The sequence below is a fragment of the Podarcis gaigeae genome, assembly GCF_964106915.1.
Source record: "Podarcis gaigeae genome assembly, chromosome: 5".
NCBI lineage: Eukaryota > Metazoa > Chordata > Lepidosauria > Squamata > Lacertidae > Podarcis > Podarcis gaigeae.
The window spans coordinates 52,733,312-52,747,600 of NC_139681.1; the positions used below are offsets into that span (position 1 = coordinate 52,733,312).

A 14,289-nucleotide genomic window follows, 5' to 3' on the forward strand; every position below is an offset into this window, starting at 1 on the left:
CAGCACTTTAGCTAATGGGGCCTCCTGCTGTCTCCGCGCTGCCGGAGCACAATTTCTGTTCTTACCCTGAAGCAAAGTTCTTAACCTGAAGCACTATTTCTGGGTTAGTGGAGTGTGTAACCTGAAGCATATGTAACCCAGAGGTACCACTGTATATCTGAATTCTTAAAACTCTTTGAAAACCTGAAAGGGAAAATGAAAGCAGGAAAAATCTAAGGCTCCTGGTAGTAAACAAATATAGTTTGACAGGTGTTGCACAAGGAGGCAAGCAGAATTATGAAAACAGCTGCATATGGTGGAATATATACATTGCTTTTTTTTCTAGAAAGTTGGGGGCTGGTACTCACCATAAAGTGCCACACTTTTTAACAACAACTAAAAGAGGTGCTGGTACTGTGTGCCCTTGAGTACCCCCTACCCTCTGAAAATAAGCCCTGAGTATATATGTGAAATGTTAAGCTGAATGCATAGGATGGAAGAAACTGGGAAGTGCAGTATGGAAAAAAATAGGAGATTGCATTAACAGTGAACTCGTGTGTTTGATGAACGATATACTTGTTTGGGGGTAAAAAGTGGAAGGGAATGAAGGCTTGAGAATAAAGACTGTGTTTGGGTTAGAATGGATATCATAGCAGCATTTTATTGTTGTCGTGGCTTTGATTCCATGAAACAGGAAAATGCCAGAGAAAATAGAAAAGCAAGACAGTCCTTGTAAAAATATCCACAACTCCTGCCCCCCCCCCGGCCCCCTCACCTCTTAATTATTTGGGGTACTGGGAGAGCTTGGGGTAAAAGAGGGAGAGAGAACTCTTCTAGAAATAGAAGGGTCACCCAGGGGCAAGTCCTGCTTTCCACAGGAAAGCAAGTGACGATTTGGAACAGGGCAGTTAATGCCAGGGGGAGGGAGGGGGAAGATAGGATGGATGAGCTTCTGTGAATGATTAACCTGACTTGTTCTCCTTAGCCCTGCCAGCTGTTATGCCAAGTGTGTCATGAAGCAATTGAACAGTTCATACAGTATGGCATTCTTTTGGTAGCGGAGGTAAGTTGCTGATGGTTTGCATTATTCCAATAGTTAATATCCTGCCTCTTGTCTCTGAGGACTGATAACACAGAAGGAGTCTGCCTAGTGTTCCTGCACACCTAATTTTAGCATCCTAAGCAGCTTGCTGGACCAAGGCCACAGTTAAACAGATCCTAATTTCACATCTTCCTGAGTATTTATTGATTTTTCAACTTGGAATACAAAAAGGGGGGAGGTTTTGCACACCCATGTATGCACAGAGTGCTTTTTAACTTACATTTATTTTTAGTTCAGGTCCCAGGCAGCCATTAATGGAATCTAATGGTGGAAGTCAAGTGAATTTTCCAATCCTTCAGTGGGGTGGGTGAATCTTCAGTTTCAGATCTTAATCAGAGGGGGGCGGGAAATAAGCTTTTTAACCAATATAATACAGGGCAAACTGTAACATCATCATCATCATCATCATCATTTATTACAATTTATATCCCACCTCCCTCCATCTTAATGTAGAACTCTTTTGGGGAAGTAGTTCTATAAAAGTACTAGTAATGGTTCTCACTATTTTTTAAAAGCAAAAGTCAGAATCATTAATCCTAATATTAGAATATGTTCTTCTCAACCTTGACATATGTCAGCAATGAAATTAGGCTGCAGCTCCCTGAGAGTAAGCCTCATTGTATGTAATGGGACCTCTTTCTGAGCAGATATGCATAGGATCACATTGTTAGTGTGTTGTCGTCGTCCCCCTCCCGAGAAAATTGTTAAATGTGTCTTGTTACCTTTCAGTTTGGGTCAGAATCCTATCAAATCATTTGCCTGATTCACTTCATTTAAGTTTCACACTGATTCTTTTCCTCTTATTGTGTGGCATTGCCTTATTATAGAATATTCTTATTTTTTCATTAGGGTAGCTTTGTTAATTTTCATTGCAAATGTTGTCATCAATGTCTTGTAATCTAACATTTGGCCCTCTAGAAGGCACTGTTCCCTTTGGTATTGGTTCATAGTTTTCCCCTTTCTGTTTTACTATCTACGTTTGTATGTCTGTATCTGTCTGTGTGAAATCTTGAGAAAAATGGGGGAAGTGTTATAAGAATTTTGTTCTGTTATTTGTTATGATTAGTGGGGGAAATAATATTCTCTTTTGTTGTGATTAGTGAACTTGTTATGAGGTTTTTACTTTTGGACTTTTAAAAGTGCTATAAGATCATTGAGATCTTCTATGTCTACTGTTTCTAACACCAAACAATGTACCTTAATGTGATACAGTATATCTTAAAACTTACCAAATATAGCATATGGGGAAGTGGTTGACTAGATTTGGAAGAGGTGATTATTGCATTTTGCTCCATTAAAAAAGAGGCTGATTTTAATCATCACAATCCAGTGTTGTATGAATGAACAGACTTCCAATTGTACAACAGAATTATACTTTCGCCGTGTCTTGACTTCTCAAATATGAGGGCAACTTGTTCATTTTATAAATGTGTTCAATTGTTTTTCCTTTTCTTTAATAAATCAGACAAATGAAGGGGGGAAGGGATTATACTTTCCTTTGCCTCATGTACACCCGTAGAATCTGCTCCAGAGAGTACCTCCAATCCTCTGCAGTGAATTCTGAGAGTGTGCAAGAGAGGGGAAGATTAAATCCTATGGTGCAAGCTGAGCTCTGTTCCACTGGCATACAGAAAGTACAGTGGTGCCTCGGTTTTCGAGTGTCTCAGAAGCCAAATGTTTCGGTTTTCGAACGCCGAAAATGCAGAAGTAATTGTTTCAGTTTTCAAACGCTTTTCGAATGTTGAAGGGTCTTCTGGAATAGATTACGTTCGACAACCGAGGTACCACTGTATTGAATACAACTCATGCTTGCATGTGTTTCTGTTATGTGGGAATGGCCATTTCATTGTGATAGACTTTTATTTATTTTGCCCAATGTAAACAATAGGAAATGAACTCAGAGATCAACTTACTGGTAGATTCATTTAGGTGTTGTTTTTTGTGTATGTGCTACAAGTCTGAACATACATTCATGAAAATGACAATTTATGTCAGGTCTTTGGGCTCATGCATTCTATATATTTGTGGTACTGTTCCTCTTTACTAAATGATTAATATTCTGCAATAAAGGTCCATCAAAGGCAGCTAAATTTAGCAAACTAGAAAAACCAAATAAGCGGTTTAGCTAAAACCAGTAGAAGCAACAAGAGGAGAGCTATCTCTTCTACACTCTGAGGGCTCCTAAATGCCATTGAAGCAGCACTCCCTTTGCTTGTTGCAAGGAAACGAGAATGCTTCCTCCCCCAGGCAATATTATGAACGTCATTGCTCATAGTATTCTAGTGCTTACTCAGTGGTTAAATTCTCCAGAGTTCCTTTGGGTCTGATACAGAGGTCTCTGGGAGCTGTAATATTCAAAGTTGTGTGGACTTGCTTTTGTGAAAACTATTGTTAAGGGAATTAATCTGAAGACTGTCGCCTTGGGCATCATTTTTGGAAATTGAGATCGCTTTATAGGGGAAATAAAGGCTTGTCTTCCCTTTGCTCCCTTGCCACTGTATGGGCTCTAAAAATCCACACAGTAGCTGCTCCAGGGCCACCAAAGCGAAAAAATGCAGTAGTTTTAGTGGGTGCCTGATGCTTACTGCTTTGCGTTCCTCTATTAAGCAGGATGAGCAGGAGGATATTAGTCCTAGCCTTGCAGAGCAGCACTGGGAAAAGAAACTCCCAGAGCCATTATCTTGGAGGAGTGACGGGGAGGATGAAGACAGTGACTTTGGCGAAGAACAACGAGATTGCTACTTGAAGGTACTGCATAGGCTGTAAGAGCACATACTGTTCTGAAGTGCTTCATATGCATAGCTGCGCTGCACAGAATGAATGAGGGAGTTTGAAACTCAGGCTTTGAAAAGGACCTAGCGGATTTATTATGCCATCTGTTTCTGTGGTCTACAGCCCATCATTGGGTTGTTCTGGAGCCGTGTGGAGCTTTTTGGCCTCTTGGGATTTTTCCTACTCTTGCAAGCCCTTTGGGTTCCTCTAACCATCCCTCCGTCTTGTTTCTCAGTGCTTTGTTGTTGTTACATAGCCATCATAATTGAGCACCTCAGTTCACTAATATGCATATCAATAATGTGCACCCCTTGCTATATTGGTTATGGAATGGGAAATAGATCCATTACAGCTTTGCTGCAATATTGCATAATGCTTCAGTTCTAATGTTTTCAGAACTGGGCAGAGCAGTCCAAACCTATGACCTGCCCTGCTGTGGAGGGGGTTTGGATGAACTGAAGGTGTCCGTCCTCCCAGCTCTATTGGCCAGGAAGCCCCACCTACAAGAAATGTCCCAGTGCAGACAGAAGCTACCACTGGAAAACCCTGAAACAGAGCAGGGCTGGCAAAGACCTGCTGGCTCTTGAGCAGGCTCTGCTGTTATCACAGGCCTGATCCAGGCCTCTTGGCTGCAGCAAAAAGCCGTTTGCTTCTCTTGCCGCCTCCTGCCTGGGCTGGTGCGAGAGACGGGACTGGATGTAGGTAGCTTGAGTGACATTTATTTTTCCTTTCCTTTCATACCTTGCACAGGTGAGCCAGTCTCAGGAGCACCAGCAGTATATCACCTTCCTTCAGAAGCTACTGGGACCGTTACTGGAGGCATACAGTTCTGCTGCCATCTTCATACATAACTTCAGCGGTCCTGTCAGGGAATCGGAATATCTTCAAAAATTACACAGATACTTAATAACACGAACAGAAAAGAACGTCGCAGTATATGGTATGTCAAACAGCTGCTTTCTGTGGAGCAGCCTTCTCTGTCTTTCAATATATTCTTATCAAAGTTTCCTGTATTCAGCCTGATGTGTGTTTATCTGCCTGCCTTTCCATGTTTACAGCTGAGAGTGCCACCTATTGCCTTGCAAAAAACGCAGTGAAAGTCTTTAAGGACATGGGGGTAAGTGTCATGTTAGCTTCAGGCGCCTTACAGCGCAACTAAACTTATGTATTCCTGTTAATGAGACTTCCTTCAATATGTGTATTGAGGGTTGTAATCTTAGTCCTTAAAAATGGATAATGTGATGTGATATGGTAATTTAACCTTTATTTAGGCTAAAGGGCTGCACTAAGGCTCAAGAGATTAGCTCATTATATCCAAATTGTATTATCCCAATGTTCCCTGTGGTATAAGCAAGGTGCATGATGTTAAACATAACTGAACATGAAGAGTTGTACTAACTTCCTTGCTTGAGGAAAGTCTGTGCCCTATGCAAAAGGGTATGTGTAAAAAGAGAACCCCTATAATATTTTATTTTTTCATTAAATGTTTTATTTTTAAATATCTACAACTGAGTCCTACAACAATCAAACTACACATCTCTACAGATGTGCACACCCCCATTGTATACCTTTAAAACATTGAATTTCTTCTTCCTTTACCACATCAATCATGCTTTTGAAGTGCTACCCTTTTACTCATTTAGAAAAATGCTGCTATGGACCTATTTGAAAATGAAAGTTTGACCTTCACAGCCTCTTCCTGAATTTCCCACTTGTTGCTAGTACCCAAATACCATAACATCCTCCAGTGATATTCTGTCTAGATGCCGGTTGATAGCCACTGTCTCTGCCTCAGGAAGAGTACTCTTGCCTGCTACACACCTTGCTACATTAATATAAAAACTGAGCAGCTTTCTAGTATCATCAGCACAAGAGTAAAGTATCTCATTTGAGGATACAATTATTGCAGTCCTGCATAAATACATCCCCTGCAATCCTCTCTCCAACCCACAAAAAGTATGTGTGGGTTGTGGTGGGGAGATGGCGAGAATGTGTCATGTTATAGGTTGGTGTCCACATGTGTCCCAGGTAGGTCAGTGTGACATGCATTGTTAGAGGCATGTGGCAGCCTGCTACCCACCTGCAAAGGGGTTCTGAGAAGGATGTGAATCAGTCCTGAAAATCTTAATGACTGGGCCACTCTGGACTTAAGAAAACACGCAGACATGTTCTGAGTTCCTTTGGACGCTGTTGGTTTTCAACGTGGTTGAGTAGACTAGTGTGCTGTTCTATTTAGAACGCTCCAACAAAAAGCAGTTTTGGTGCCACAGTTTCTTCCAGACAAATCACACAAATCACAGTCATAGGCCTTGTCCTTTTTCTCTCCCCATATGGACACTCAGCATATTCCTTCTTTCAATGATGTTAACCTATCTACCCATTCTATAAATTCAAGTTTGTAGTATTGGTATTTATGGCAGGGGTGCAGCCAGCATTACCGGTGGTCAGTGTTGATGGGATCTGCAGTCAGTTAACAGTTGGAAGGTGATCAGTTTTCCACCCTGCCATAAATATGCAATACTCCACAACTTTTGACGTTGAATTACTCATGTCTAAGAGCATGACTAACAGAGCTTGCATACAGTACTAGTTTTAAAGATGTGTTGAAGATGGGCTAGATTCAGACGAAGCTCATTCACACATTTTCGTTGTGGGTGCTTTTTCATTTGCAAGAATCAGTTGCAAGGGCTGTTACAAATGGTGAGGTATGTTTATAGCCTTGCAGATCAGGAAAGTTGTTGCAGCTGATATCTGCCAGCTGTTACACTGTTATTGCAGCAGTGGATTACTTTTCTGAATGGGAAAAGCAGCCCAAGATAACATGGCTGTAGGAGGAACAATTTTGCTGAACAGCTTTGGTGTGAACTTTGCAAATATGTGGCGCTGCTGGAAGGTGTTAGTGATGAAACACACTTTTACATTTCCCTTTTAGGTATTTAAGGAGACAAAGCAGAAGAGAGATTCTATTTTGGAGCTGAGCAGCACTTTTCTACCTCATTGTAATCGGCAAAAACTACTAGAATTCATTCTGGGATTTGTTGTACTGTAGAACATTTCGGGTTGACTTTGTCTGCCAGCAAGAAGCTGGTAGACTTGGAGAATGTGACACAAAGCTTCGGGGCTTTTGCTGCTTCCATAATGTGTACAGTGCCATTTGTGGGTAAGGCTTTATCTGACCCAAACCACTGGAAGACAAGTGCCTTCATACATATGCATGTCTTGAACTACAAGATTTGGTAACCAAGTCAAACACAACATCTTGGATGCAAGAGAAGAGCCATTAATGGGAAAAACACGCAAACACACACACAGACACACACTAGTTTTTACATGTATCCAGTGTTACATTTGTTTCAAGACTAATGACTGTGACAAATGCACAAACATATATACCAGCAATCTGTCATTTTAATACATCAGTTCTGAATGTCATTTAAACTCCATGTAATGTGGGAACTTTGCAAAAGCCTTGTCAACAAGACCTACCCATTGGTCTCATTCTTTCAAACTGTGAGAATTTTAGGAGAATTGAATGCAGGTTGTCTTTTTTCTGTTGGTGGGGGGGAGGTGTTTGATGTGTGTTGTTGATTACTATGGCAACACACTAAATAAAATAAGACTAACTGCCAGTACCTTATTAAGGATCAGTTGAATAACTACCAATGACACAGTGGCAGAATGAACAAGTATTATTAAGATATATTAATAGAGAAGTTACACGTTAGAATATTAAATATCTGAATCACTAGCATTTTGCACCCAAATTGCAAAAACACTTGACTTTTACTTTGAACCAGAAGGTTTGCATCATTTCGCTACTTGCTAGCATATTGATCTCTAAAATAATTATAGCCTAAGCTCTCTAAATTTCAAAAATAGCACTAAAGTTGTTTCATAAGTTAACTAGCTCATTCCAATCTTGACTAATTTTGAGTGGGAGAATGAGTCTAGAACATAAGAATCTTGCAAGCATAGGCTATTCAAGCAGATGCATAACATGGGCATGGAGGTCTAAGTTATGATAGATTAATATTGCAATCCTCGGGTAATAGTATAGAAGGCAATGATGTTTCACAGAGTGGATTATCACCAAATTCACTCCTTTGATAAGCAATAAGCATGGCATTTTTATTAAGAGAAATTAGGTATCCCCCCCATTTCTCCTTGTATTACTAACAAAACAACAATCCTTTCCTTTTCTCCTTTTCTGTTTAAAGTTGGGAGCTTGATCATGAAAATACCTTTTAGCTGCCAGCTTTTTTTAAAAAAAAATTAAAGCATGCCGAAGTGATAACAGCACTGCACATTAACTCCAGCACAGAACTTCTGTGCCGTTTTAGACTGCGTGTTTACTCCACGTTTGTTAAAAGTAATATTTTCTATAACTCTGTTTATGGATTAAAACAATTAATGGATCACAATATTTTTGTCAGTATTCCCATGCAATTTCCTGTGAGAGGAACTGCTATGCATGTTTCCCAACACTAAATAGGTGCTTTGAATTTTTTTAAAGATGAATTTCTGAACCAAAGTTGCATCATATCAGTGACAGCAGCGGGCAGCAAGTGTGAATAAAGTAGTTTGTTCTTTTACCATTTCCAGTAGAATAGCAGCTGAAATGAAATCCATTTGTTCTAATAAAGCCAACTAGCTACTTAGAGCAATTACATCTCATCCTTGCTAATGTGCACTATTTGTTTAAAACTGAATGTATTCTCCGAGTAGCAATTTTTAAAGATTGTTGATGGCTTCCATTTTAAGGTCAGATAAGTAGGTGCTTGTAAATAAATAACTTTCCTTTGTTTTACCATGCTTCAGTGAACATTTTGGTGTATGCTAGAATGAAGATTGTGTATTTAAAATAAGTACAACCAAGCAATATATTGCAGATGATGCTTGGCTAATTTTAACAAGAATGTTCTGCCTAATTTTAAAGCAATGAGGGGCTGGGAATTAGTTTGAACACTAGAAAGTAAAATAGCTTGTTGTCACTAATGATAATAACTTACTACATTATTAAAATGTTTCTGGGGTACAGCAGTGTGCATTTGAGTTGTGTTGGTATGTGCAGTACATTGTAATTGCTGGATGTGAGAGGGTGTTTTTCAGCGTAGGCTTCATCAGCAGAGAGACTTTGCATGTGCAGAAATGTCAAGCTGTGAATATTATGCTGGGAGGGGGACGTGGCTATGCACCTACTTGCATGTGGGCTGGTTTTGCTTTTCCGCAAAGGTAAAGCACAAAGCTCTTTTACAATAATGCTACTAAATAAAATTCTGCCTTTCTGGGGTTTAATCCTACAATCTTTCTTGCTGATAGGTATAAGGCAAGGTTTTTACTTATGTTTTTAAAAGTAAGATAATCTGATTCTGGATCTATAATAAAGCTAGTTAAATTTCATCGCAAGTACAATTGCAACTTGTACTTAGGGGAGTGTAGCTGGACAAGTTAGTATAAAGACCAACATTCCAAATTACATCACTGGACTCTTGCTTGTTGGCTAATATGTAGAATTTGTTCTCCCTAGGGAAAGGGTAACATTACCTTTTATAATCCCATATGAATGATTTCTTAAGGATATACAGCTTTCCTGCCACAGTAACTATTGCATTCTAATGCTTTACATTCTGAAGTGCAACACTTTCATTTTTTTAATCTATTGCCTTGCCTTTACAGATTTTTTTTTTTAAAAAAAGTATTTGCATGACATTATCAGCCATAGAAGTCTTGAGGAGAAGAGTAAAATACTGTAGCTGCTCTATAATTTTGCTTTGTGAAGCCAGGCACTGTCTTGAAGAATGTTAACACATTTCTTTTTCTCTTTAACATTTCCTTCTGTACCTCTTGTAAGAAGCACAGAGCTGCAAAGTAATTTTATTTTAATAAACAGTTTGAAATTGTGTTGTTGTGATATCACTTAAGAAATTATAAAGAGCACTCCTTGTTCAATCTCTGAAGGTTCTCTCTAAAGCATAGGTTTGCATATTCTCACACCAGTTGTGCCTATTAGGGGGGAAAAATCAGTCCCTGTTCAGTGGCTTGTAGACCACTCATTGCTACTCTACTGCAAGGAAGAATTAACTTAATCTATACTCATCTAAACACACTATTTTCTTTACTTCAACATAGGACAGTTGTATTTTTCCAACAATGAAAGCTTGATGTGATTTGTCTTGTGTAGGAACTAAAAGTCTACATACTTGAGGGTAGGTTAAGGTTGCAGCTCGTAACAGGGCTTTTGTAAGAAACCCGATGCTTCACAATGAGGTGCTGGTTTCAGCTCATCGCATGAGAAAAAGTTCTTAAAAGGGGGAAATCTGTCACCTGTGCACAGGGCTTTGCAAATGCTGCACAACAGCTGATAATTGATGTCTGCAAATCCCTTTTGGCCTTGCCATGCCTTTACCTGATGTCAGGAGGAGGGAAGGTGGGTGTGGCTTGGCCAGAACGGCCTTGCGGGTCAAATGGGGACACTTGGTGGGAATAATTAGGCCCATGGGCTAGAGAGAAATTGGTCATGAATGACTCGTGATTTTCTTATTCTTTATCAACTGGTTTTGCTTTGCAAGTCTTTGGCTACGCCTGCGCCCATCCACTATCCATCACAATAATTCTGGAATAATAATAATAATAATAATAATTTTTTATTTATACCCCGCCCTCCCCAGCCAAGGCCGGGCTCAGAGCGGCTTACAAGCAATAATAAAAACAAGATGAATGATTACAACTTAAAAACAAAATAAAATACAACATTAAAATAATGGAACATTAAAATATTAAAATGTAGCCTCATCGCAGGAGGAGAAGGAAAAGAAAGAAAGAGGGGGGGGGGGGAGAGAGAGAGAGAGAGAGAGAGAGGGAGGGAGGGAGGGAGGGAGGGAATCAAATTGGCTCCAAGCCAAAGGCCAGGCGGAACAACTCTTGGAATGAAAGCTTGGGTACAGAATGAAGATTCTATTATTGCCAATGGCTTATGTAACCCCTCCCTCTTTTAATTGACAGTGAGCACACATTCTCTTCTATGTCAACAGCTTGCACTTTCTAAATCTGCTTGCCTGCAAGATGTCAGATGAAGCAACTTCTAATCTTTCAATCTTCATGTAAGTCAGTTTTGTTCTCAGTGATATTTTATTAAACGGGTTTGAGATCAGTCAGAAGAAGGTGCCGTTCTTGGGTACCGTTGTTGGTATGATGCTTATTCTGGGAAGTGTGACGAATGGTATGATACTGAGCCTTCTATCAAAGACCGCAGTGATGTGAATATAGTGGCCGTCATGTAGAATGCTGTTGGAATTTGCATAGATTTAAAGCACTTATTAAAAACATTATTATCAGGCAGAATTTAAAAACATTCCTGTTTACGAAGCAATTCAGGGCTAGAAGACACCCTCCCTGGCAACCCTGAAATCACTGATTGAGAGACTGTTTTTAGCTTTAAAATAAATAAATAATGATACTTGTATCACTGCCTACTGAAATGTGCTAGAGCCATTTCTTCACCTGTGTTGTAGAGTCCTGGTTCACAAAGTGTGAGATGGGCCTTCCTAAGGAAACTATAGTCATTGCAGCGGGGAACAATAAATGTTGGTGCTGATTCTTGGTGTGCTAATAGCATCTGGGCTCTTCTTAGAGCAGGGGTCAGCAACCTTTTTCAGCCATGGGCTGGTCCACCATTCCTCAGACCATGTGGTGGGCTGGACTATATTTTTTTTGGGGGGGGGATGAACGAATTCCAATGCCCCACAATAACCCAGAGATGCATTTTAAATAAAAGCACACATTCTACACATGTAAAAACACCAGGCAGGCCTCACAAATAACCCAGAGACTGATTCCCTGACCGTCCGTGGGCCGGATTGAGAAGGTGATTGGGCCGCATTCGGCCCACAGGCCTTAGGCTGCCTAGCCCTGTCTTAGAGCAAACAAGATGAAAGACACAGAAGCTTTTCCAGGCAGAGTAATCCTGTGGGGTTTGGGAGGAGGTGGAGGTGTCATGGCAGAGAAATCAATGCTCTGCTGGGCTTACAGTAGCCTGAGCAGAGAAGGCTGCCTTTACCCTTTCCCTCTCTTTTTGTACTTGGTCTTTCATCTTCTCTTCCTCTGCTTTTTATTGAAGGCTTTAGATGCTGTGTCTCCACAGTTTCTATGTGCTGATGGTGCCCTTTCCCACACAAGAGTATCTGGTTTTATCCCAGGCATCCCCAAACTCAGCCCTCCAGATGTTTTGGGACTACAATTCCCATCATCCCTGACCACTGGTCCTGTTAGCTAGGGATGATGGGAGTTGTAGTCCCAAAACATCTGGAGGGCCAAGGTTGGGGATGCCTGTTTTATCTCCTACCACTGGGGTGGGAATGATGGTGGAGAAGCTTTTCACTACAACAGGGAAACCTCTAGCCTCCAGCAGCAGAAGCAGCAGAGAGAGGAATTTGCAACATCCACCCGCTCAGCCCACCTTTTCAAGTCTAGTACATTGAAAAATAAAGTTACACATAAGCATGTAAAAGAATACGCCCAGCAACTGACATCAGTAAATGCCTTTAAAGGTGTATCTATACAGAAGACAGGGTAGTTTTGCTGAAACAGGCCAATGGTATTTGGTGCCTTGCTGTATGAATGAGGCCACCAAATGAACACAGAATGTTGTGGAACATATGGAAGGGCAATGGCTGAGATTTTTCAAAGCCATTTGGAAAGGATTTAATTCTGCGCTTCTCATTAAGCGTAATGGCAACTGTGTCTGTTTAAAGGATCTGTACAATTATCTTTTCCCTAAGGGACGTTTGATAGAAGGGATAGAAGGAAACAAGACAAGGGAGTGGGTAGCAGGCAGTGGGGAAGAGGAGAAACGTTGTAGACATGTGCAAGTTGTTAGACATGAGATATGATATTGGAGGGAGTAGGCCAGTTGTGGGTTCTATAAAATAAGCAATGAGGGGGAAAGTGGGTGGATTGGAGAGCTGCCCTTGGTGCAAGACTGAGCAGGTGAAACTGAAAGGGCAATCTTAAGCTTACCTCCTGAGAAGCAAACCACATTCCCTTCAATGGAGTTGACTTCCAGGAAAATTTGTATAGCATGGATGGGGACCCTGTGTCTCCCTAGATGATGTTGGGATACAGCTTCCATCACAATTGCCCACTAGCCATGCCTGCTGAGGCTGATGAGAGTTGGAATTTGACAACATCTGATGAGCAACTGATTCCCCATTAACACGTGTTAATTTAGTTGGCTATTTAATTGTGCTTCATTGCATTATTATTATTTGGGTAATAGGCGGCACAAGACTTTGGTATTTTAAGCAGAAAGTGCCAGTTGAAGAAATCCTGAACTGACCTTTCAAATACATAGAATATTTCAGAACTGATTTGTTTCAAAACTAGAAAGATATTGTTACATAACCTTTTCAGACTTTGCCTTTGGTTTTTACTTATCTGTGGCATTTGTGAATGGGTGGGATGTTTTCTTTTAGTTTTTAAAAATAAAATTGTCTTTTTTGATTTTTAAAAAAGTTGGTTTTAATGTCGTTTTGTTTGTTTGTTTGTTTAACATGCTTTGAATTGCTTTGTGGCAAAAAAAAGAGCGACTAATAAATTTAATACGTAATAATAATAAACAGCTGTAAAATATAAACAGTCCCTTGTTTTCTAATTTGGGACAGGCAGGAGTGATTTGCATGGGTGGCAGCGGGGGGGAGGGCAATTGGAGGGCAAGCAGAGCTGTTGTTTGTTTGCTTTTACGATTTATATGCCACCCTTCATCAAAAGACCACAGGGGAGTTTACAGCATAGAACATAATAAACAATATATGCCCATACATAATGCAATGCCCATGCAATACAAAAAGTTAATAACAGTTATGTAAATACAATGCATAATAATAAGCGATGCATAGTGATAAATAATACATAAGAGTACATAATACACAAGGAAAACATAATGAACATATTTTAAGCAGCAGCGTCAAATTGTACACACCATCACCCCAGCAATAAACTCCACAACCCCTCATAATGTAAGATAAGTTATTACCTACTTGTCCTGAGTGCAACAATAAAACATAATACATATTTAATAACAGCAACCTCCTGAAAAACATGGGAGGGGAGAATGAGAATCAGAATATCTAAAGTGCAGAAACAGTGTAAAAGAGCATATCCTTATCTCTGAACAAAACTGCCTCTTAATTCCCCCTCCATCCCTACAGAGAATGACAGTTCAATCCTTGCTTTTGATACAGAACCATCCCAGGGGCAATTTGAGGGGAGAAGCCATGGGAAAAAGCAAAATAAGGGGCATGTTCACGTGAGCAGCTTAAACCGCAGTGAGGCCATCTCCCTTCGCTGTGTTTCAAGCTGGTGTTCACATCAGAGGGGGGATAGAGATGACTTCACCTGAGGCACATGACCTTTTGGGTTTCCCCATCCCTGAAATCTCT

At 40.3% G+C, this 14,289-nt stretch overlaps 1 protein-coding gene across 3 annotated transcripts in view; it reads left to right on the forward strand.

The window, feature by feature from the left end:
- The window catches only part of GPAM (glycerol-3-phosphate acyltransferase, mitochondrial), a 34,754-nt gene extending 25,001 nt beyond the window's left edge, over positions 1–9,753 (forward strand). For 2 of the 3 annotated variants that reach the window (XM_083741249.1, XM_083741250.1), the window contains exons 17-21: positions 965–1,042; positions 3,689–3,829; positions 4,604–4,793; positions 4,912–4,970; positions 6,786–9,753. In XM_083741249.1, the coding sequence (XP_083597375.1) occupies positions 965–1,042; positions 3,689–3,829; positions 4,604–4,793; positions 4,912–4,970; positions 6,786–6,902 (585 nt within the window). In that variant the 3' untranslated portion in view covers positions 6,903–9,753. The remainder of the gene's footprint in view (positions 1–964; positions 1,043–3,688; positions 3,830–4,603; positions 4,794–4,911; positions 4,971–6,785) is intronic. The other variant, XM_083741251.1, reaches the window with a different exon arrangement.
- The last annotated feature ends 4,536 nt before the right edge of the window (positions 9,754–14,289 follow it).